This window comes from Papio anubis, chromosome X (assembly GCF_008728515.1).
Source record: "Papio anubis isolate 15944 chromosome X, Panubis1.0, whole genome shotgun sequence".
Lineage (NCBI taxonomy): Eukaryota > Metazoa > Chordata > Mammalia > Primates > Cercopithecidae > Papio > Papio anubis.
In genome coordinates this window covers 112388338-112414162 of record NC_044996.1, presented here as the reverse complement: position 1 = coordinate 112414162, position 25825 = coordinate 112388338, and the positions used below count along the sequence as shown (strand labels likewise).

Below are 25825 nucleotides of genomic sequence, written 5' to 3'. Positions count from 1 at the left end.
ATTTAATACCGCCTATTATTGAGTCTTCACTGTCTCCAGCCCCGCTGCCTGCTTCTCACAGGACTTACCAATTTTATGATGTGTCCCAAAAATGCATCACTGGGTAGGTGGGATTGTTGTCCCAACAATAATAGGTATGGAAATATCATGAGTTTTAGAGTCCATTTTCTTGGGTTCTAGCTTCATCTCTTCCATTTACTGTGAGCAAGTCACCTACATTCACATTTTTCTTATCATCTTTTTTTTTTTTTTTTTTTTTAATTTATTTATTATTATTATACTGTAAGTTGTAGGGTACATGTGCATAACGTAGGCTTCTGTTACATATGTATATTTCTTGTGCCTTGTTGGTGTGTTGCACCATCAACTGTCATTTAGACTCAGGTATAATCTCCTAATGCAATCCTCCCCCTCCCCTCCCCATGATAGGCCCCGTGTGTGATGTTCCCCTTCCCGAGTCCAAGTGATCTCATTGTCTCAGTTCCCACCTGTGAGAGAACATGGTGTTTGGTTTTCTGTTCTGTGATAGTTTGTTAAGAATGATGGATTCCAGCTGCATCCATGTCCCTACAAAGGACACAAACTCATCCTTTTATGGCTGCATAGTATTCATGGTGTATGCAAAGCACATTTTCTTAATCCAATCTGTTGGCTGATGGACATTTGGGTTGACTCCAAGTCTGCTATTGTGAATAGTGCCTAATAAACATACGTGCATGTGTCTTTATAGCAGCATGATTTATAACTTTGGGTATATACCCAGTAATGGGATGGCTAATATGGCACATCTAGTTCTAGATCCTTGAGGAATCGCCATACTGTTTTCCATAATGGTTGAACTAGTTTACAATCCCACCAACAGTGTAAAAGTGTTCCTATTTCTCCACATCCTCTCCAGCACACTCATCTTGAATACTTGACTCATACGATTATTGGAGCAACTAACCATATACATATAATTTTCAGTAGGATTATTAACATGATGGTATACATAAACAAAAAGTTCCCAATCCTCACTATTTCTGAAATGAGGATTTCTATACATTTCCTGTATCAATATTCATCTCTCCAAAATAATTGCACTAAATAATTCAATTGTTACCAAAGTCTTGTACAGGCTGCTCATCAGCATCCAGAGACATAGTTCACTGTACGTCATCTTCTCTAATGATTTAATTCTTCCTATTATCAGATAAAAAGAAACAGGAAGCCAGGGGCACAGGAGTAATTTTAGATCTATGTAAAACCTTCCAAGGCACAATAGCTCTTCTCGATTACTTCTGTTAAAGCAGGCACATTGTACAATAGTTATATATAAATGTGTTAGTTATATACAAATTTAGAATTAACTTACACAATGGAAAGGTACATATATATTGCTACCTCCTTCACTGAAATAATGTTTTGCCACTTTGTCCCAGTATCATCCTTTTATTAAAAAAAGTCTAAGCTCATTTTAAATATATAACATGCTTACTGGGTGCATGTATATGTGTGTGTGTGCATGTGTATTTGTGTGTGTGTGTTTGTGTGTACGTGTTGAGGACATGAATTGGCATACAGAGTGTAGTAGGATAATAACACATGAATAAATGCTCTTCTGTGTTAAAACAAGGCATGGCATTGTGGACAAGCTGTCCTTTATGTAATCATGTTACTTGGCTATTAAGCATATCAGCTATGATCAAAATGCACTGAAAACCAGGACACTTACAGTATTCTGGACTCTACCTGGCCATTCAGAATGGAAGTGGCAAGAAGCAGAAGAATGCAAAATGTTATGGAGATTGAATTTCTCACCAGTCAGATTTTTGGGGTTACTAGTTGCTGTAGGAACAGATTCATCCAATGTAGAGAAACAAGGAAATATGGTTTATTACAAACTAGGTTGCAGAATTAAAATTCATGTGTGTTTCAATAACATCATGAAATTATGGAGTTAGGAACACAATGATTACAACTAAAATGACATGTTCTCAAGAAGACCAGATGAGAGCATGGAAAATAATAGAAGTAAATAAGAAGGAGAGATTCAGTAGAAAAATATTCATAAATATATGCATTTTTAAATTCAATTCAGAAAATATGTTACATAATGACAAAAATGGGACTATTTTTTGTTCATATGATTTACTATTTATAATGCCCTTTTAATATATGTTTTGTTACAAGTAGGCATGAACAGATAAGAAAAATAAGACTCAAAGAATTTCAATTTTATATTTACCTTTCTTTTCAAATAAATTAAAGTATGGATATAACGTTTTCTCCTAAGGTAGAGAGTGGTGTAAAGAAGCCTGCTTCATCAAAAAATAATGTGCTGGTGGGGTTGTGGAGAAAATGGAATACTTATACACTGTTGGTGGGAGAGTAAATTAGTTAAACCATTGTGGAAGTCAGTGTAGTGATTCCTCAAAGAGCTAAAAACAGAACTACCATTCAACCCAGCAATCCCATTATTGGGCATATACCCAGAGAAATATAAATCATTCTATTATAAAGACATGTGCATACATGTGTTCATTGCAGCACTATTTACAATAGCAAAGACGTAGAATCAACCCAAATGCCCATCAATGATAGACTGGATCAAGAAAATGTGGTACATATACACCATGGAATACTATGCAGCCATAAGAAAGAATGAGATCATATCCTTTGCAGGGACATGGATGGAGTTGGATGCCATTATCCTTAGCAAACTGATGCAGGAACAGAAAACCAAGTACTGCACATTCTCAATTATAGGTGGGAGCTAAATGATGAGAACACATGGACACACAGAGGGGAATAACCCACACTGGGGCTTATTGGACGGTGGAGGGTGGAGGGTGGGAGGAGGGAGAGGATCAGGAAAAATAATTAATGGGTCCTAGGCTTAATATCTGGGTGATGAAATAATCTGTATAACCAACCCCCATGACACAAGTTTACCTATATAACAAACCTGCACATGTACCCCTGAACTTAAAGGTTAAAAACAGAAAGCCTGCTTTACTGACTCACAAGTTTAGTGTTAATTTATACTACATCATGCTTATCATGCTGGCTAAAAGGTAAATTAAAAATAAATCTTGCAAAAAGTATGTCATATCAATTTATTTTATCACATAATGCTGTTCAAAGAGGGCGAGTCCTGGCTTTTTAATGTAGACATATACATTGCGGCAATGAAGAGGTAAATGAACTATTGTGGCAGGCCAGGTCTCACTAACGCAGGCCTCCATAACAACTGTTTCAGCACTGACTGGGTGGTAAAATTAAATATTAAAAGCTGATAGAGCCAGTGCTCTTATACAAAGGCTGGAAGGTCACAAAAGTCCACCAAGAGTTTTGCCCAAGCCTTTCCTGGGCCTTGAAGCATGACAAGATAATGAAGGAATTCTTAACAGGACCCTTTTAGTATTAACAAAGTTTTATTGGGGGTCTGAAGAGACTCCCCAGGCCTCCACAAATAAGTTTACTGGGTTCTGAAGGAACTCCCCCAAACTCCATGATTTATCAGGAGATAAGATAAGGGTAATCATCCCAGGTGCTGGGATGCACCTGGACCCATTTAGATTAAGTACATTTACTAAGTCTCCAGAGGAAGGTCTTCAGGAATCAGATCTTAGTTATAGATTAGAAGAAGTAAATCACTTATATTTTTAGACGAATGCACACTTACATGTAGACATATAGTGTAGAAGATATATAAGCTCTGGAAAACTTGGCAATTTTGAGTTGGTCTGGGGATAATTTCCAGGCCTTCTCCCTGTAACCAGTTACAGAAATAAAAACTCCCTCCTTTCCCAGTTCACCTGCATCTCCTTATTGGGCCACAAGAATAAGCAGCCCAACCGTCAGTTTGGTCCAAGAACACTATCATCATATCATGGGCTTTTGTGAAGACATTAAACAAAACTAATTATACATTTCTACTTCATTTAAGTCAAACATGCATACTATGTTGGAAAAAAGTCAGACACAAGAGTGAAGTATAGAAATAATGATGATCACTAAATTCAGTATAGGATCAAAACCATCATATCACTCATTGGGAGATAGTTTATCTCTCTCAATTGATCTAGTAGTAAACATTTTTTCCATAAAAATTTTCTCAAATACAAACATCAAGCACATTTTATGGCAAAATTATTTTTGGTCATGATTTCAAAACTGTACTTTCCTTTAATAAGCCTGCATGGATGAGCATGATTTTTATAATGCAAATTATATTTGCCATAGAGTATACACTAGGCTTTTTAAAGGATTATAACATATCAATAAATTACATGGAAAGAATATATACCCTGAATTAATCTTATCTAGAAATGGCTTTGTGTTTATGTGGAGATAAATATTGTTCAGTTATCTCTATATAATAGATGTGACAAATCACATTCTAGTAGAATTTTTTGGAATTGAAGGTTAATAGAAGACTTATTTTAAAAAGAGAGGGCTTATTTTTAAAATGGTACTGGGAAAGTGAAAAATCAGTTAGATTAGACACATTTGGCTTCAAATGACGCCACAACAACAAGGATACTTTTAATCACATTTATTTCCTTAAAATATCCCTTCCGTAGCTTTACAAAATAACAAGGAAATATTTTGTTGTCTCTCTATAATTTACAAATATTATATAAATGTGTATATAAAAGGCAATGAAAAATTATCATCTGTCTGTGTGGTAAATTAGACACAGACAGACATTAATATGACTATAAAAATGAATATGAGTTAGGTTTATTAGTGAGGCATTTTTATGGTTATATGAATGTGTCTGTGCCTGTGTCTAATTTACCACACAGGCAGGTAATTTTTCATTGCCTTTTTTCTCTTTTTAAAGTCTTCTTCAGCACAATTTTTCCACTCAGTTTTTCTTCTATTTCTAAATTTAGCATAGATTTAATGATTTGTACTACTGACCTAGTGTCTTTATTCTATTTATGTAGTGCACTAGTAATAAACATTGAGATTATATAGAAGATATACATTCCTGCCTTTGATAGGCTCACATTTTAGAGCTTTATTCATAAAGGTTACCAGATTCCCTCTAGCTCAGATTACTGCTTTCTCAGACAACCCACACTGTGCCCACTCAGTTCTACTCCATTTAGAAATTAACCAAAAACTCCCAAATAACTGTGCAGGCTCCATGAGATCAGGAGATTCCACTTCAACTAATTTGTGTATCCTACAGGCTAGAATTCTGCTGAAAGGCATATGCAGCGATGCAATAAATTGCCAAATGATGATATATATCACAATTATGTTTATCTTTTGGTATCACCAAGTGATTTAAACTGAATCAACAAGCTTCCTCTAAATTCCCATCTTCTTCAAAAGTGTCTAAAACAATGTAGTCACTTGCCGAAGTTTTGACAGAAAAGAGTAAGAGGAAAAAGATTCTTTCCAAGTTCTCAAAATTAGAAGTTAGTGCACATGTATATACACATTTTACCTTTAAATAAGTTTTCTCCTCTGTCTTTGTAAACTTTTATTTCTATTCCTGACACTTAGGATATGCTCGATAATAGAATTTCTGTACTTGAAAGAATGGTGACTCTTTTGATCAATTATAACAGACTTAGGGAGAACATTTGCAATATAACTGAAAAGTGTGAGTTGAATTAGAGGATGCAAATATTTGGGAAGAAAACAGTAAATGTACTCACATATGTGAATATTTTACAGTTTTAAGATACGGGCATTCATAAGGACAGAAAAAAAATACACCAAATTGCTCTAAGGCAGTGCTAATAATATATAAATAGAGGATGGACTTGATATCAAGCTTTGATTTGTATATTAACAGGTGAGTTGTGATAAATGATAATGGAAAAGGTTAATGCACAGAGTGAAGATCTATTTCAATTTGTGGGAATGAGGATACATAGTACTTGTCATGTTTACACACCTTTTAAAAATTACTCTGATTCAATTCAAAGATTCACAGTATTGTCACATTTATTATTTCAGAAAATCTCTTCACAATTCTGATTTGTCTGTATGTTTGTTTGAAAATATATCTCGTCTGCTTCAGAATTCCAAAACTTAAAAATGTAAATGATGCCAGTATATACAGCAATTAAACCATATATACCCATCTTATAAATATTCTGAGAATTATGAATACCTATCCTAAATATCCTGGGTTTATTTTAAATTTATTCTTCTCGATTTGTGTTGTTATATTTTATTTCATTTAGTTAAAAAAGTTGAGGATTTAAAAAACATTTTTAAAATATATGTTTCACTTTATGTCTATAATAGAAATTTATTATTAATTCAGCAAGTAAATAAAATGAACTTTTATTAGTTAAAATTCAGTAAGTTATATTAAACAGTACATGGCAACATTCTGCTACCAAATACCACAAAGAACAGACAATATTCTAAAAACGTTTGTCATAGGAAAGGGAGAACTTTTGAGATTGGATCTCCTAGTGGATTGTTTTGGATCCATTATCATGATTTTTACAAAATCAGACCCATAGAGGGAGTAATTCATAGCTATTAAGAGTATTGAGCATTTTACTAGAAATTTTCACTTTTAGTGACTCTTTAAATCATTACAATAAGAAACAAAATATCCATTATCAAAACTATGCCACTCTTAAAGTCTTGGCTTTAAGGGCCATATTTTATTAGCTTTATTTTTCCATTATCTAGATTTGATGTTTCAATTAAGCAATCAAAATATACATATATAACCATTCATGATGGAAACATAAGAAAGCTAACTCACCAAACATTTGATTGATTTACCCAAATCAAGAATAATAATTAAAATGCAAGTCTTTTAAACCTTGACATACCAATAAACCTCCATATATTGTATTCCTAATACTACTTTTCAGGGTAAGAATATCTTGCTCTGTGTTCACCTATAATCATCTAGAGTTGTGCTATTGATTAGAAATTGAGTTGTATTTGCAAAATGAGTAAATATTAAGAGTATGGATCGATGACTGCAGAAATACAAGATGAACTTATTGTCTTTAATTATTTGAAATATGCTCTAAATTATAGTGGCTTAATACACCCAAAGCAATTATATTGTTTTTCTTGAACTTGGTAAAGATGAAGAGGGACAAAAAAATAATTTTCACAACAAAAATCCCTCATATCTTCTTCTACTGTGTGACATATTCTAGCTACTTGATGGAAGGTTGCCGCTATAACCTCTGATGACTCATGTCATTAAAGAAACTCACATTGTCAAGAAGAATCCAAGACACACATTTTATATGATTAAATCGTGTATCTTTGCCATATCTTCTGCTGCTTACTCCTTAAATAAGAGTGAACATAATGTTCCCAGATTTGGACAGCTAAAATAAAATGACAGTATGAGAAAAATAACACGGATTTTTAAGATACACAGGTACATAGTCCATTTTGAAAATTTCACAACTTAGATTTTAAAAGTAAAGTAACAAACCATTCTTACCTTAGAAAATTGTGCATTTACCCATTTTGTGAATGTTTTCTTTTGAACATCTTCTCTTTCATCTAAAATGCAAAATAAAAAAATAAAAGTTAGGAAGCAACTTTAAATATAATTCTTATTTTACAACCAAAGTAACTTTCCATTATTATGTGTTAATGTTATTTTACCTTTAGTATTACATTCATTGATAAATGGAATTAAACATGAGTGATGCTGGTTTGGGATATCCAAATTAAAATGATATCTGAAAAATGGCCAGGTGCGGTGGCTCACACCTGTAATCCTAACAGTTTGGGAGGCTGATGAGGACGGATCACTTGAGGCCAGTAGTTTGAGATCAGTCAGGCCAACATGGCGAAACCCCATCTCTACGGAAAATACAAAAATTAGCCAGGCATGGTGGCATGCGCCTGTAATCCCAGCTACTTGGGAGGCTGAGGCAGGAGAATCATTTGAATCCAGGAGGTGGAGGTTGCAGTGAGCCGAGATCATAGCACTGCACTCCAGCCTGGGCAACAGAGTGAGATCCTGTCTCAGATTTGTAGTATCTGAAAAATAATTAATATGACCAAACCCATAGTCATTCAAATACTGTATGACTAGAGAAAAAAAGTCTCATCTGAATAATAGTATTTATTCCCCAGTTATGAATAGATACTCCAGTATCATTAAAAGAAACTCGCAGCTGTCATTTACTCTGAAAAACTATTTTGGAGGCTTTCCCCATGCTATCCACCCGACCATGTAGAAATGATTATTCCTTCCTTTGCAGCATCTACATTCTCTAACATGGGCCTGCTCTCACTATGGAAGAGGTTTCCTGATGAGCAGGAGCATGGTTTAGTTATCTTTGCTTCCCAGAGCTTAGCACACTGTCTGAACAAATTAAGAGCTCAGAAAATAAATTTGACAAATACGTGAATGCTTTAAGGGAGGGGAGACTCTACAACTCTATAATTTCAAGGACCTCTTTTCATCTAAAAGTCAGAAAATTTCAAATAAAAATGCAAATGATACTCTTCATGGCCTACATATAAATACTCAAAGAAAAAACCCCCAAGGATTTATACTAAGGGATTAGGGAGAAAAATTATTTAAAAACAGCTTCACAGAATTCATGTTTCTACAAATGATCTTTTTGTCCCTAAACTGGAAATTAGTATTAAGTCAAATGGACAGAAAAATCATCAATCTTGATATATTAAAATGTTTTTCTCCAAGCCAAAGACTATTTTTTAATTATTGTAAATATAATCATATTAGTTAATGTTCAGTAAATGAATGTATCTGAGAGATATTTAAAATTGATACATTTTATATTTTATTTACTTGGATCAAAAGAACTGTTCTTGAAATGCCCTTTACAAAGTAATCATGTTTGCTCTCGTATTTTTTTCAGTAGTAAATCTCCATTGCCTCTCTTAAAAACATGATAAGGAATCACTTTCTCATCACAAATATATGCATGCACTAAAAATATCTGTTTATCTTTAAATCACAATATTAATCTATAAGTAGATTACTTTAACCAATATGAGAAATAACAGTGAATACATAAATTTCAAACTTTCATCTTAAGTGAGAAATTTTATTTAGCATTACAAATACATTTTTATTATTTGTGTTATTCCCAGAAGCTTCTATATGTATGGTCAATATCAACATTATGCATATGGTATGTAATTAATCTTAGCTACAATATGGAAGTATTTCCTTTGTTGACAAGGGTGAATAAATAAAAACAGATAGTAATAGTTTTCAAACCTATTCTAGCTTCCTTCAAATCTTTACTTTCATAAAATTAATACTAACCCTTGCAAAATAATTTTAAAAAGAAATGGAACATTTCAAAATGGTCAAAATTAAACCATCTTCATTGACTTTCTGGAGGAAGTTTGGTCAATACATCTATGTATCAATAGTATATACATATATTCCTTAAAGCAAATGACCTTATTTGCAATTCCACTTATTTTTCCTACATGTGCATGCATACCTTCTGTCAGAAAGCAGAGAGTAAATGAGTCCGTTGAAAGCATACATTCAGATGTCTTTGAAACATACCCCAAACCCTCTGCCAAAAGCTCATATGAGGTCTTTTGAAGTGATTTAATCTAGAGGCTTTTAAGTGAAAAATACGGAGTAGAACAACATGTTTATCCTTTTCAGTTATATGAACAAGGAGCATTTTTTAGGTAAGCATCGAAGGCAGCACGAAAACCTTGACATTATGTGCAAAATGTTATGTATCTACTGTGTAAATAACACTAAATGTGAGCTTCAACATATAAACATCTTCGCTGGCTGTCCTCTCTTACCTCTATGTCTTTAATACAAGAAAAATATGTCTTCAATGAATTATCGTTTTATTTTGGTATAGTAGCATATATTTTCTTCAACATAATTATTAATATAATTAATTGTATTATTATAATAAAATGTATAACAATCCTTAGTGTCTTACTATTCATAAAGTTGTTTTAATTATGTCATCTCAATCTGTATGTAATTTACTACTTTATATATAAACACAAGTTGAGAAGGAATAAAGCTATTAAGTGACAGAAATGAACTCGATATAGATTTTCTGAATCAAAGTTCATGGCTTTTCACATTGACCAGATATCTATCATTTACATTATAATTGCATAATTAACAATACAGAATACCATAACATAATCAGAGTCACAAAAGGTGAACATATTAACACAAATGCAAAATAACCATGAAATCAGAGCTTCTATTTTGAGCAACTCAAGGAGGTTCCGTGTATGTTGTAACCTATGTGAATAGCGTCCTGGAATTTTTCAATGCATAACTTATATGTCTGTATGAACTAATCTAGAACTGAATAATGAACCTTCCTTATGATACTGGATGATATGGTTGTTGATACTTCAAATAATAATGCTCTTACATTTACTAATTGATATTTGGTATTTCAATTTTTGTCTTATATATCATTATGGAAATATTTTAACATCCAAAAATCAATCAAAATTTTTATGTCCACACTTTTAAATTCCCCATAAATATATATTTCATATAACCAAAATAATATTCTTTCTTTTTCACTCATTTTATCATAGAGATCATACAGGCTGCTCTTTCCTTTTGTTTGGTATTAGAGACTAATCACAATAAACATGTTCATGCACTCACTTCTTTTTTGTTTTGATAATTGTCTTAGAATAAATTATCAGTTCAACATTATGAAAACCTTTATGACTTTTGCTAAATATCTTTATAATACTTTCCAAGTGATCATACCCACTTCTACTGGTACCAGAAAGAATGACATTGGGAATTATAATCTCATCAGCAGGTATGTCATTGATAGGAGTCTTGCTGCTTTAGTCCTTTGAGGTATTGCTGCTTTGTTTAGATGTAAGGAGATATTTGATGTTTGCTTTAATTATAATTAACTTGATTACTAATGAAGTAGAACATGTTTCATGCATTTATTTATTCTGCATGTTTCTACTTTTGTCAAAATACTTGTTTATATCCTTGCTCATGTATCTATTGAGCATTTAATATTTAAAATTAATTGGAATGAGATAATTATATATTGGTAATTCTTAAACATTTCAAGTCATGGGCTCCATTTGACTATCTGATGAAAATAATGAACCTTCTCTACAGAAAAATGTCTACACATATATATTTGCATATAGTTTCATACAGTTCACTGACCTCCCTGCAGAAAACTCCTATTACCATGAAATCCAAGTTAACGATCACCATTGTAAATTAAGCTACTTACTTTTAGTCAATGAATGAACGTATTTTCCCAAGTAGTCATGTGCCTTTTAATTTTTATTTTATTATGCTGAAATGTTATACTTATTTACTTGACTTGATATATTTTTATTGCTATTTGTCATAGTGCTTAAAAGTTGACTATTTTAAGTTGTATACCCTTAGTTAACCTAAAGTCACTATACATACACATCATACATATATAAATTGTTCTAGAAACTATTTTAATACGTTAACATGATGTGTATTTCTGTAGTCACATAGTCTATAGTAAAACTATAGAATATTAATGTGCAATCAGCAACAAAGCAAATGAGAAAAGAATAAAGTGATAGCTGTTTTATTACAAAATGATTATGTGCTCCTGTTTAGTCATTTCAAGTAGCACATATTCTATTTCATTTCCTTTAGGGTTTGTTTATAACTGATTTTATTTTACTAATAAAAATATGCATGTGCATATTAATATGAAAGGCAAAGAAGAAAATATCTCTTAGGAAAATTTACTTGAAAACAGTTCCCTGGAGATATCAAGAAGTGAAGAACTACTACTTCATAAATTGCAAAAACTGACCAATGTTTTATTTTATTCTCTCTATGGGAAAAACCCATATAAAATTAGCTTTCTAACATGACATAAAAATTGTATTTCCTCTCAGAAATCTTTAACCCCTTCTAATAAAGTTATTTTTATTCAGTATATGTGGCCTTTCATATTTTTTAAGATTAGTACAATGAACTTTTACCTTGTTAATAACTTTTATATTCCTTAGTCCCTCAGGAGTATAAATGTGGGATATATTAAACTGCAATATTCATGATTCACAAGAGCAAGTTGCTGCAGAAGAATGATATTGGGCAAACTGAGAGAACATTAAATCTGTGGAACGGGCTTCCAGTCACTTTGCAGGACTTATGAGAATTGTGGCCTTAAAATTGCCAAGCCTCAGCCTCTTTAACTGTGAAATGAGAATATTCATTGCTTTTTAACTCACAGATCTATTGACAAGATATAATGAGATCATTTACTTATGCAATAATTTATAGAATAATTATTTACAGAATGCTTACTATGTCGTGGTCATTGCACTACTGAAAATATAAACAAGATTCAGTCTGGGAGAGCTCTTAGCCTAGTAGATAACAGACACATCATAGATAAATATGAAACATTTTGCATAAACAAAAATATATATAAATTTAAAGGGTATTATAGGAGCACAGAGAAAGGAATATGTAGCCACATGGAGAAAAGATATTTTGGAGAAGGTAATGGGTAGGTTGAGTTTAGAAGAAAGACAGAAAGTAAAGAAGGAATAAAGGTAGGAGGAGGATAAAGATGAATCTCACTAAGCAGACAGTAAGACAAGGACAGAGCGATAAGAAACTGAAAGTACATGCTCATTCACTATGCAATTCTGTTTTGTTGCCCTCTAAAATGTGAGAAACGGAGTGGCATGGAATGAAATTGCATTGAGAGTTAGGAGTGAGATGCTGAAAGGCCTCCACAAGACCTCTTCTCTGCTATCAGATAAGACAATGTAAGTGAAAGCATTTAAAAACTGGGGGGAAAAAACAGAAAAATAGTTCTATAAACACTAATAATTATTCCCATTACATAAAGCAATTAACCATAATCTGTGCAAGAAAATAAATTTTTTTTGACACAAGGTCTCACTCTGTCCCCCAGGCTGGAGTGCATTGGAACCACCATAGCTCACTGTAACTTCAGATTCCTGGGCTCAAGCAATTCTCTCAGCTCTGTCTCCTCAGTAGCTAGGACTACAGGCACACATCACCACATCTGTCTAATTTTTATTTTTTTTTCTTTTGTAAAGATGGGGTCTCCCTATGTTGCCCAGGCTGGTCTCAAACTCCTGGCCTCCATCAATCCTTCTGCCTCAGCCTCCCAAAGTGCTAGGACTACAGGCATGAGCCAACACACTCGGCCTAGAAAAACCCTTTTTAAATGATATTTCCTTGGGGGCTAGCTAATATGTTAATTGAATATCTTCATCCCTAATGTGACACAGAAAATGTATCTTTAAAAGGAGAAGGGAATATTAAAGTTGATACCAGTTTAGAAATACATGTAGTGAAGAAATGCAATGGGATAAGTTAATTTCACTTAAAGAAAGAACTATGAAGTAATATGGGAGGGCAATTAAGTTCAGTCTATTCTCTGCTTCCACCAAACATGAGAAAAAAGAAAATGAAAAATATGGAAGATTAATGATAAACATTAGATAAGGTTGTGTGATACTTTAGAGCATTATAAAGGAAGGCAACACATTTAGTACATATTTAGAAAATGGATTTACTGTGCCATTAATATTACAAAATTGCAATGCAGAGTGGAGGAGGCTGCAATGGAAAATGGTATGAAAAATGCTTTCTTTTAAATCTGAGTAATAGTCTTTCATTATGGGATTTTTCTACGGCCTGAGGTGACATTAGTGGTCAGCTTATAATGAGGAGGTCTAAAATAATTAAACTTCTGCACAAAGAACAGAACAACTGTTCATGTCGAAGATATTTCCTTATTTCCCATTCACTCTACAATCAATGTAATGCAGTCTTCACTGCTCATCATCCTACAAAAGTTGTTCTTAATAACATCACCTACATCCTTTCTCATTTCCAAGAGAGTGACTGTCTGGATCAGAGCTGTAATCCCAGCACTTAGCATAGAATGTGTTAGGTGTTTTAAGTTAATGAAGACCAGATTTACTTTTTAGTCCTCTTCTCATTTTTCTCCTCTGCAGATATTAATTATATTAACCTGTTGTAGGCAGAATAATGTCTCCTCAAAAATGACCACGTGCTAATCCCTGACATCTGTGAATAAATTATGTTACATGGCAAAGTGGAATTATTGCAGATAGAATTAGACTTTCTAATTAGCTAACTTTTGATAGGGAGATTATCCCAGATTATCTGGGTGGGCAGGATGTAATCACAAGGGTCCTTATAAGGGAGAAAGGTTGGCATAAGGGGAGAATTAGAAAGCAGTATGAGAAGGACTTGGTCCAAGGTGGCTGGTTTTGAAGATGTAGGAAGAAGGCCATGAGCCAAATAACATGAGGATTCTCTAGAAAATGGAAAAGGTAAGGAGACAGACTCTCCCCTGAGCCCAGTAAGGTCCATTTTGGATTTCTGACCTGCAGAACTGCCTGAGAATAAATGTATATAATTTTAAGCCACTGAATTTGTGGTAATTGTATAGCAGCAATAGGAAACTAATAAATTACATTTCATATTTAAGGCTATTAAGTGACAAATGTGTACTTGACATCTACTAAGTGGTAGGAAAACAACTGTGAGAAAGACAGTGTCTCTACGTTTTTTTCCTTCTAGCTTAGTGAGAGAAGCGGACACAAAAAAAGGATAGGTTGATACAAACATACAGAAAAGTTGCCTGATGAAGAAACTACAGAGTCCTGTTACAATAATACATTAAGGAAACTAACTTGAAAAATCTAGAGCTTCCTCGATGAAGTGACATCTCAGCTGAGTTTTGAAAGTTAATTAAGAGTAGAGAGACAAGTGGTAGAAAAAGAGAACTCTACAAAATGAAAAGAGCAGGTGAAACTGTCAGGATGTGAGAGAAAGAGTATGGTCCTTTCTCAGACCTAGAGATGGTGGAGGAGGATAAAAGTGGCAGAGATGACCCTAGAAAAAGTGAAATTATCATCAACCTATTTATGAAGAGCCTGAAAATATAGCCAGAGGGCAGTTTGAAATCAAAGCAGAATTTTAAGTAGGGAAACAGCAATGTTAGGCTTGGCTCTTAGAAATAAATTTCACAGTGTAGAGAATATTTGGGGATAAACTGTAAATAAGAAGACAGATGAGCTGATTATACTTACAATCCACATGAGAAATGAGCATGGCTTGCATTAATGAATGGCAGTGGGGCTGGAAAAGAAGTAAGTGCATTCGAGATATATTCACTGGGTAGTACTATAAGTATTAATTATTAATTATATGTGGAGTTAGGGGAGTTGGATCATGGATAATCAATGATAAAGCTAAGTTCCCTGATGGAGAAACTACAGTTCTGTTACAATCACACACTAAGAGAACTAACTTGAAAAATCCAGAGCTTCCTTGATGAGGTTACAGGCTAGATTATTCAGAATGGCATATAAGGGTCTTCACAATTTGACTCCAGCGTACTCCTCTAAACATATTACGGATTCGGCCTGTTGGCAGTCACCCATATCCCATACCTTATATACATCTACCAGGTCTGCCCTAGTCACACAAGCCAAATTTCTCCATAAAAAAATCATATGCTTTCTTGCTTTAGTCCTTTGTTCATGCAGTCCCTAGAATGAGGACACTCACTATTAAGATCTAGTTCGAATGTCAGGGTTTTCACAATCACACTTATTTCCCTGGCATAAGTTATCAATCAATGCTTCTGATATAAACATATGTGTAGACTTTTTTCTAATTATGCATATGTGTATGTATATATGTGTGTGTTACACACATAAATAACTGTATGTGTATGGACACACAGATACTTTAATTGTGTGTGCATTATAATTTATAAAGTGATTTCAAACATCTCATCTTGATTACACACACACACACATAAACAGAAAATTAGTTTATTGTCTTCCAATAATGCAGCCCAAATCCCACTCATTACCTCCTAAATGTGACCACATTTAGATGGGAGAATTATTATGTCTTTGCAACTCCTGGCACATGGTATACTGAAGCAGAAATAGGTACTTAGCAAGGGTTTGTTGAATAAATCAAATGACTATTCAATACTGTAATTAAATCTCAGATCTACTAAGTCCTAGACCAATGCTTTCCCACTGCACTTCATCATACTGCTCAAACTACTCTGTTAATTATCGACCTTCTGTCACCAATTCATTTCCTAAATTATCCATTGAGCACCCATTAGACATAAAACTAATTTTTAATGACTTCCCCCAAAAATTTGGCCTTGGAACTGAAGTATTGCTAGTTATTTTCATCACTACAATGAATAAAAAATTAAGAGAAAGAATATTCTTGCAAACAATCTGCCTTTATTTCTCTAGGTGAATTTCACTCTGTAATATGATATAATTGCCCTTTAGTTCATCTTTCGTGACTTTCATGGCTTCTAACACAATGTAAAATGCTATGGATGACCTGTCTGTCCCTTTGCCTCCACTGCAAATGCCACTTTTTTCTCAGGTAGGTCAATTGCTTTTTTATTGTAGGGAGTTGTTGGACCCAGAAACCAATTTGGAAAGCTATGTCAGCTCATATTGAATAAAAGTTCTCTCCCATTCCCTGCCACTTAATCATAGAATTTATGCTCCATTAGCAAATTGGAGTTATGGTGAGAACCTAACATAATTGCATAATTGCATATTCATAAAAATTGCAATGCTCTATATACTGGAAACATAGCACAAGAATTGTAGAAATATATTTGTGAAGAATTAATCGAAGTTGCATGAAGTAGGACATAATAACAATGAGATAGAAGAAATGTATTAGAATGGAAGAATGATCAGAACTCCAAGGGTATATGAAAAGGTGTTAAGTGGCCTCAGTTGGAAAAACAGTGCCATCTGGTAGATTGTGCAGATAGTTCATTCTTATTCTCTTAAAATTGCATGTATTAGATACGATGCAGGCCAGTGGTTACATACACTCATTTCAGAGTCAAATAACCTGAGTTCCAACTCCAGTTTCACATTCATTATCTCTGTGTCTTTGAGTAAGTTACTTAACCTCTCTGTGTCTCATTGTCTCTATTTGTTTCATGGTAATAGTAATAGAGATACTGAATTGTAAATGTGACACATGTATGACACATATTAATACTGAGAAACAGAGGAAAAAATGGACAAAACCTATAAATCTTTACTTCTAAATATATTACAACTTCCTATGGGTCTTCTGTATACATCACATTATTTCATAAAATAGACACGATTTCTATGTGGCAGCCATGTTAATAATAAGATTTTTATAGTATTTATAAGTATGTAAAAAATTCAAGTCTTCTTGATATGAAAGATAAAAACAAAACAAGAAATGATATTCACATAAATTACACCTCCTCATGCCCAAAAGAATGAAATAAGTTTTTAGTAATAATGGAAATAATGGATGTTTCTGTGGTGCATTATAACTTATAAAGTGATTTCAAATATCTCATCTTGTTTAAACATGAATATGTGGGTGTAGACTTGTTAGCAGTAAAAATAAGTTACTATTAATTAGTATGCAGACTTGAAATATGCTTTGGTAGTGTTTGTGAGAAAGATCACTTATTTTTGTTAAAATAATAACCATAGACTAATTATGACAGAATAAATCAAAATAAGGTCAAGGTCTCCAGTGTAATTTAGACGTGAAATTAAATACTTGGATATTGTAGCAGAACTGCTAACTAGATGTCCGTTTCCATACAACCGCCTACTCAATTTTACTTTTAAAAGATTCAAATTCTCCCCTGAAAATTTTTAAAAAATACATTGCTCTGTGGTGTATATTTATCTATTTTTATGGGTTGGAAAATACTTCTTTGTAAACCAAAAGGAAAGCAATCAGCCAAATGTGCACAACACACAACAGCCATTTCCAAATATATTGTTAATGAGATGCTTTAGAAACAGACAAATGGTCAAACACAGGGCCCGGATTATAAGGGGATATTTAAATCACAAGATGTATTTACTCAACTTACACTATGGAGTAAAGGTTAATAAAATGGCATAGAAGATGAGGATAATATCTCATGCCTTATTTCACTGAGCCAACACTGAGTTCACCTATAACTATAGTGAAGAGATTCTGTGGATGCTGAAGATTCCTCACCACAAGCATCCACATCTCTCTGCTTCTTTGCATGAAGGCTTTCTTCAGTTTAGGAGGGTTTGGTAAGCCCATTTGCAGGGCAGTCCAGAAGTGATAGAGATTTAGTTCTCCCAGGGGCAACCCTCAATACATGAGGGACAGAAATCTATGGATTAAAAACAAAACAAAACAAACAAACAAAAAAACAATGGAACAATTGCTAAGCATATTCTCTAGGGCTCCTCAATGGTTGCATGGGATATGTAACCCAGAATGCCCCACAGGAGCATCATTATTGTCTGCTCTCTGTACGTGGAATTTGGGCCCACATTTCTTGGCTTGATCATGCACTAGCTATGCAGTGTTAGAAAAGACTCATAGGCTGGGTGCAGTGTCTCATGTCTATAATCCCAGCATTTTGTGAGGCTCAGATGGATGGAGCATGAGGTCAGGAGTTCGAGACCAGCCTGGTCAATGTAGTGAAACTCCGTCTCTACTAAAAATACAAAAAATTAGCCAGGCGTGGTGGTGGACGCCTGTAATCCCAGCTACTCGGAAGGCTGAGGCAGGAGAATCACTTGAACCTTGGGGGTGGAGGTTGCAGCGAGCCAAGATCACGCCACTGTACTCCAGCCCCGACAAGAGTGCAAGACTCCATCTCGGGAAAAAAAAAAAAAAACCGCGGTATAAACAAAGAAAGAAAAGACTCGTAAGCCACACCAAACCCAAGATTTCCAGTCTGAAAAGAGGAAACAATCGTGGTAAAGAAACTCTTAGTTTTGTTTTGATGAGGTATCCTGTAAAGCATCAAAAGTAGTCTGAAGCAAGGACTTAGTACAAAGTAAGTGTCAATAGAGATTAGTATTATTATTCCTGACTATATATTTAATTGCATTAAAACTTCTTGAACAAGTTGGTAGTTTACATTATTTGCTCATCATTTTTTTCCTACCTTCTTTCCACTTGCCATGGTTCACCATGGGGGGATTATACATCCCACTTACTGATGTGGCCTTGGTCACGCGACTTGCCTTGACCAATGGAACACACTCAGATATGAGAGTGTGTCAATTCTCAGCTAGGGGCTTAAGAATCATAAAGTGTTTTCACTTTTCTTGGTCCTTCCTCCCTTTGTCAGTGGAAGTACACGCCTCAGGTAGTCTCTGTTCTTAAAAGGAGAGATGCATAGAGCTGACCTGTACTCAACACAAAATTGAAACTGACATGTGACTAAGAAATAAATGTTTGTTCTTATAAGTCATTGGGATTTGGATTTATTTTTTACAGATCATTAGCCTATAATAAAGCTGACTAATATAGCAGGTAAATAGTAAATGTGGCCCACAGAATAAAATTCAATAATAATGGAATGTATACAACCTCTTCATTTAAAAAAGAGAGGGTTGTATTCCATCATTTAAATTTAAAATAAGCTGAAGAATGGATTTTAAATAAAGTATTAAAAACTTTCCAAAAATTGCCCATTCAGAATATATTATCTTTTAAATCTTGGTCTTTCTCCTTACCATACCATTCAAAATTTAAACATTAAAAACAAGCAGGTTTTTCTTATACATGGCCAAGTATTAGCACAGACAGAAATCAATGTAGAAAACAATTTAAGTGGAAAATAAGTTTTAAGGAAATGCAGTGGGTTATTGTAATAACAATGGTCAGTACTGAGCCTTCTCATTTCCACCTTGTGCCAAATACTGAAAGCACTTAAAAGAGAAATAAAGTTTCGGAGTAATCATTCATTCTCTCTTCACCAAATATGGAAGTCTTAAGCCAGTGTTTATGAAAGATCAAGCCAAAAAGTATAAATAGGAATAAAGGCCAAACATGTTTTCAGCACTGACAGGGGAAATTTTGCAGTCAGTAAAAGAACATCAGAGTCAGTCTTTTAGAAAAGGGTTTGGAAAATTATTACTGAGAATACAAAAGAAATCCTGGGAGCTAATCAAACGAGGAGACAGTTTTGAGAGTTAATCAGGTGCCAATGCTAATGGATTATCCAAGTGGCAGAGCAAAGAAGGTCCAGAGTCACACAATCAATTTTTATTCAGCTTGAGCTGCTAATACTGATGACAAGTGGTTAACGACTGCTTCTTCCAAGATTCTTAATGAAAGGCTTCTCTTTTTCAGGTTTATTATGCCACTGGATTTTAAAAAGTATTTATTTCTTTTCTAAGATCGGTGACAGGACTACATCGAGAACACGTCCCTCAGTGCACATTGCCAATAGATAAGTTTTATCTATATCTTGATTGACTAATCATTTAATAGATGTGAATCTAGGTTAGCATGCAAATTAAGTAACTTTTAAAAGCTCCCATACTAGCCTTATTGTTTGCTCCTAGGTGTCACTAAATTGAACTTGTAGAGGAAAATATAACAGAATTACAAAAGATTTAGACATTGTAGAAAAAATTTGGATTCCTATTTTATAAAACAAACAATAGATTTTGAGGTTTTAAGGGAATTTTCTGTTTCTAAAAACAGCATTTTAAGTACAGTTTTATTTCATCTTCATAAATTGTAAATTTTATTTTAAATTCTAGTCATTACAAAAGACTTTAAGTCAAATGGCAAATTACTTTCCTCTATAGCCAATTTAAAATGTTTGAATGGTTATCTATATATACATATGTATTCAAGTTGTGTTCATATACATATGTTATATATATAAATTTCATACATATATAGTATATAAAGTTCATATATGCATGTGTATAATTTTGTATTCTGATATGAATATAAAATTTATGAATTGTAGCACACTGAAACATTAGCTTTTGAGTAGAGAACATTAAAATGATTGTAAAGTAGAATCTCCAGAATTTCCAAAGTTTGTAAATTGAAGACATTCAAATTTTCCAATTTAAAGATTACTTTGATCATTCTGAGTGCCTACCAAACAAATTATAAAGGAATGACTTTCCTTAATTACAATAATACGGTAGTTTTAGCTTTGAACCTGCCTATCTGGGTTCAAAAGGTAGTTCTGCTACTTATTAACAGTGTGCCTCTGTTTCCTCACCTGTAGAATAATGATAATAATATCAGTGTAGCTTTGTCATGAGCTTTGGATGGATGTTCCCAGTTGAACCTTGGCTCTAACACTAACTTGCTCTATGGGCTTCTGTTAATCATTTAATTATGTGGAATACAATTTCCTCAACTTCAAAAAATAGAATTTGGAAAAGATAATTTCTATGTGTTTCATCAGTTCTGAAACTCTATCATCTGCTTCTTTATTCTAGGTATTTGTTTATTTTTTTCTGCAGGAGTCAGTTTACAATCCTTGTTGGAGTATGCTCTGGAATCATATGGCCTGGATTTAAAGTCCAGCTTTGCCACTAACTGGCTGAGTTTTCTCAATTTATTTACGTAACTTTTCTTTCCTTTAGTTTTCTCATCTGTAAAATCAGTATTAAAATAATAACTATCTCAAAGTGTCGTTGTGAGGATTAAATAAGCCATTATCTTTACAGGGCATAGAAAGTGTCTGGGCCCAAATAAGTAATCAACATTGTTATTCCTATCCTGAAATCTATGGGCTTTCAATACGACTATGGAATAAACCCCTAAAATTGTGAGCAAAAGTTTATGAGTGTGTATATATGAGAGTCTGCAGTCATCAACAGATTATAAAAGGGCTCCATGGTTTGAAAAATGTTGGATCAAAAAGAGAGACATTATTCTGGCTCTTATGGATATTAATGATCTCTGTTTTACTTTTTTCAAGAACAGTGGCCTTAACAGCAGTAGACCTGTTTTTATTATTTTTCCTTACTTTGCTTTTTTTTTACATGTTTATTTAAGAGATCTGCTCTTCATCTCTGTCACCATTGTACCATTCTTTTTATGGATATACAAACAGTAATTGGCATTGAAAGGTATAATTATATAGGCTGCAGCTATGCCAGAGAAAGCCAGGGCTCCTTATCTGGCCTAGGAAACAAATAGTGGGTTTTCTTCATATTCTCTTAGATATTACTTTTCAGCCACCTAGGATTAGGCACTATTTTTTGTTTTGTTTTGTTTTGTTTCCTATGCTTCTGTATACACAGATGCAGTTTCTTGCCACCCATTTTATTGCAAAGCCCCTTCTGAGAAGAGCCCAGCCTTTTTCTGTAATATACTTTGACACTAAGTATTGACATAATGTAATACAGTAATTGGAATTCAGAGAGATTTGTTTGTTACCTGACTGCTTAAGAGATTGTATGCCTTAATCGGACATATATTTTTAATTCACACTTTTCTTTAGTTAGAGCAGCCCATGTCATGAAGGAATCATTCAAATGTGGAATTGATGGTTCTCACAGGATAGAAAAACATCATGCCATACAAGAAACAAATCACTCCTTTCTGCATAGATACAGTGAATTCACAGCTTGGAAACCAGTATTTTCAAAGCATAGTATGAAAGTGTCTGAAAATAAACTCTCAGCAGAGATCAGTAGAAATAACCAATAACTGCTAAAAGAAGAACATTATTGATTGGCAAAGTAATCCAAAAAAGAGAAAAGATACGTGTGAACTTCATACTAAATTTAGACAAGTATTCATTGATTAGAAAATCAAAATTCAAGATACAGAAACATCTTCAGAGATTAAAAGTAGTCTTTCATTGTTTGAGTAACCTAGCTGAGGAGTCAAACTAAAACCAATAGATTGTAATTTGTATGATGTTTTAGGATAAAGTTGAATAAAGAGAGAGAGAGAGAGAGACAGAGAGAGAGAGATGTATTACTTACCCTGATGTTTATACAATGCGAAGGTCAATTAACTTATAAATTAAATTTATGTTTATTAGCCACATTTTAGAAACTAGAGAAAAAGTAAGGAGTATTAAAAGCTTTAAGATTTAAGTTTTGATATATTTCCTTTGTATTTTCCTTGCATAATTATAATTGCATTGCACAAGTAGTTCAACACCTTACTTTCTTCATTTAAAATAACAGGTTTTCCAATGTTGTTAAACACAATTTAAATATCTAGAAGCATTGTCTTCTTTGTTGCCATAAAAATTACCATTCTGCCTTTTTTTGGAACCTTGAAAAATGGTTTCATAATTTTTGCTATTAAAATAGTCTTGCAATTACTATCAGTATAGATAAAGCCTCCACCCAAATGTGGGATTATTACCTTAGAAAAGAGTCTCAAAATTTATAATGGATTTAGGTGAATAATCATCTCTATAAGTTTTGGTACACATTTTCAAATTACTTCTCAAAAATTCCATATTAAACCACATTCCTACTTGTAATGGATGAAAAGGTCTATAATGTTGCATTGGTCTATAATATTGAATACATTAAATAGAAATGTAATTCATATGTAATTCAATGTAATTCACATATATGTCTGTGTATGTCTATCTAAACATGAATGCATGTGTGTGGATATATACACACATACATGTACACATACATATACATGTATTTAAAGAATGTAAACTTGGGTCTTAGAATCAGGCTCTCATTGAATCCTTCAACTGTGAGATATAAATATAAGGGAATGTTGGCAATCATGTTCTGCTATGTGAGGAACAGCAGAAGCCAATCTGCAATAAAAAAGGTAGTCTAGAGAGAAGGAGATGTGACAGAGAATCCTGGAAGGTTTTGATTGCATTTTCTGAGGTGTACTGCAATTTGCCCTAACCGGCCTTGAGAAACATTTTAATCCTTAGAATAAACGTTTCCTTTGGAATAAATTCCACATTTGATAAAGATAGTTCAAATTTCATATAAGTTATTTGTAGCCAAGTGTCCTAATTAATATAATACTCAAGTAATAAGTAGTTTACTGCTTAACAGTAGAATCCGTTCTATTTCATATAATTTTTCCATCTCTCATTCAGATGGGAAGGGGTTCTCCTTCCTCTTGTAAGGTCAGAATGCTCTATATCTGCAAACTTAAGGGAGAAAAGGTCTCTTAACTTGAAACTATACAGAAAAAAAAAAAAAAAACCCTGATGTCATTTCTAGTACTTAATTGGTATTTATCTGCCATAAACACATGAAACTGTTTTGGTTTGTTCAGTTATCCTTGTCTGCATAGGGCCATTTAAACCCAAATTGGAAATGTCTCTGGGTTACTATCAGTGATAATAAGAACTTTCAATTCATGCCAATTATAAGAATTCACAAACACAGGGGTGACCAAGGAATCCAACCAGAACTTTCTGTTTAGTTTCATTAGACTCAGACTTAATGAGAAAAAAAATCATTAGCACTGAAAAACTTGTAAGTCTTGTTTAGTTTCTTGCTGAAATTTAAATAATACAGATTGTGTCTGTGATGGAAACTGGTAAAGAATAAAATGAACATTTAATTTAGTAAGGTATATAAAATAAAACATGAGAGGGAGCATAGCTATTTCTAAATGGAAAAAGAAATTGGTATGCTACAACAGGAAGTATGATTTCCTTATAATGTGTTTGTTTTATAGAAGTTACTAATTGCAGAAAACATTTTGATTTAACATCATCAATAAAATCAATGTGTGAACAATATCATTACATTTGAAAGATGACATGTCTAACAAAATGGCACTATCAATGTATATGTATTTAAAGACAGTCCCCCTTTCACTTTGTTAGACAACAACATTTTAAATGCGCAATGCCAAGAAGTTAAATGTCAAAATACAAATATATCTTAATATTTTATTTAATGCTTCCATTGTTAAAAATGATGTATCTAACATAATAAGGAGGGTATTTGAAATTTCATATTTCAATATCCCTATGGTTTGCTGTAGATGACAAATATAAATACATGCATGAAATTGTGATTTTATTTTCTTGGTTAATTTTTGGTTACAGCTCATCACTTTGCATTAGTGCAAACTTCCAACAATCTCATATGCATCATTATAAGGAGATGAAAAGGATTAAGAAATAAGTTTAAGTCAGTGCATAGAATATTAAAAGTTCCTCTGCATCTAATATGAATGGAAGTGATTACTATTAATATAAACTCAATAATAAAGAAAATAAGCAAATGCCTGCTTTTATTTTCTCCTAATTAACAAGTTTAATCCTTTGCACTTAATGTTAGTTGTTTGGCTCAGAGCCTGGCATTGGTAGACATTTCACTGCTCATGGGTCATTCTTGTCACCTTGACTCCCAGCTCAACTTTGGAATGGACATTTCAAACCACCTGCCTCGATGTGTTCAAACTTTGGTGTGAGTATTTTTGAAGGAATGTAATTGAGTATGAATTATGTGACCGTGGATATGTGAATTTTGATTGAAAAGTTTTTTAAAACTTGAAAAATGAACCTTTTGGCTGGGCGCAGTGATTCACATCTGTAATCCCAGCACTTTAGGAGCTGAGGTGGGTGAATAACTTGAGGTCAGGAGTTTGAGACCAGCTTGGCCAACATGGTGAAAACCCATCTCTACTAAAAAATACAAAAATTCGCCAGGCGTGGTGGCATGCACCTGTAATCCCAGCTACTTGGGAGACTGAGGCAGGAGAATTGCCTGAACCCAGGAGGCAGAGGTTACAGTGAGCTGAGATCATGCTACTGCACTCCAGGCTGGGTGACAGAGCGAGGCTCTGTCTCAAAAAAAAAAAATGAACTTTTTTCTTCAATTTTATGGTAAATTACTAAATGAAGAAAACATTTCATTTTTCCGAAGACTATTTTGATTGACACCCCTAGCCTATGGGGGATTCATATTCCCTCTTCTCTGTTGTTGGAGATACCATGGTTTAAATTTTTAGGAAGTATCTCAATCATTCATAAAAGTGTGAGTATTCTAAGTTACTTTAATGAGATGTAAA

General features: G+C 33.5%; 1 protein-coding gene across 1 annotated transcript in view; it reads right to left on the bottom strand.

Moving 5' to 3' along the window:
- DMD (dystrophin) overlaps positions 1-25825 on the bottom strand; it is a 2174064-nt gene that overhangs the window by 1968823 nt on the left and 179416 nt on the right. The window contains exon 2 of the mRNA XM_031660704.1: positions 7439-7500. Coding sequence (XP_031516564.1) covers positions 7439-7500 — 62 coding nt within the window. The remainder of the gene's footprint in view (positions 1-7438; positions 7501-25825) is intronic.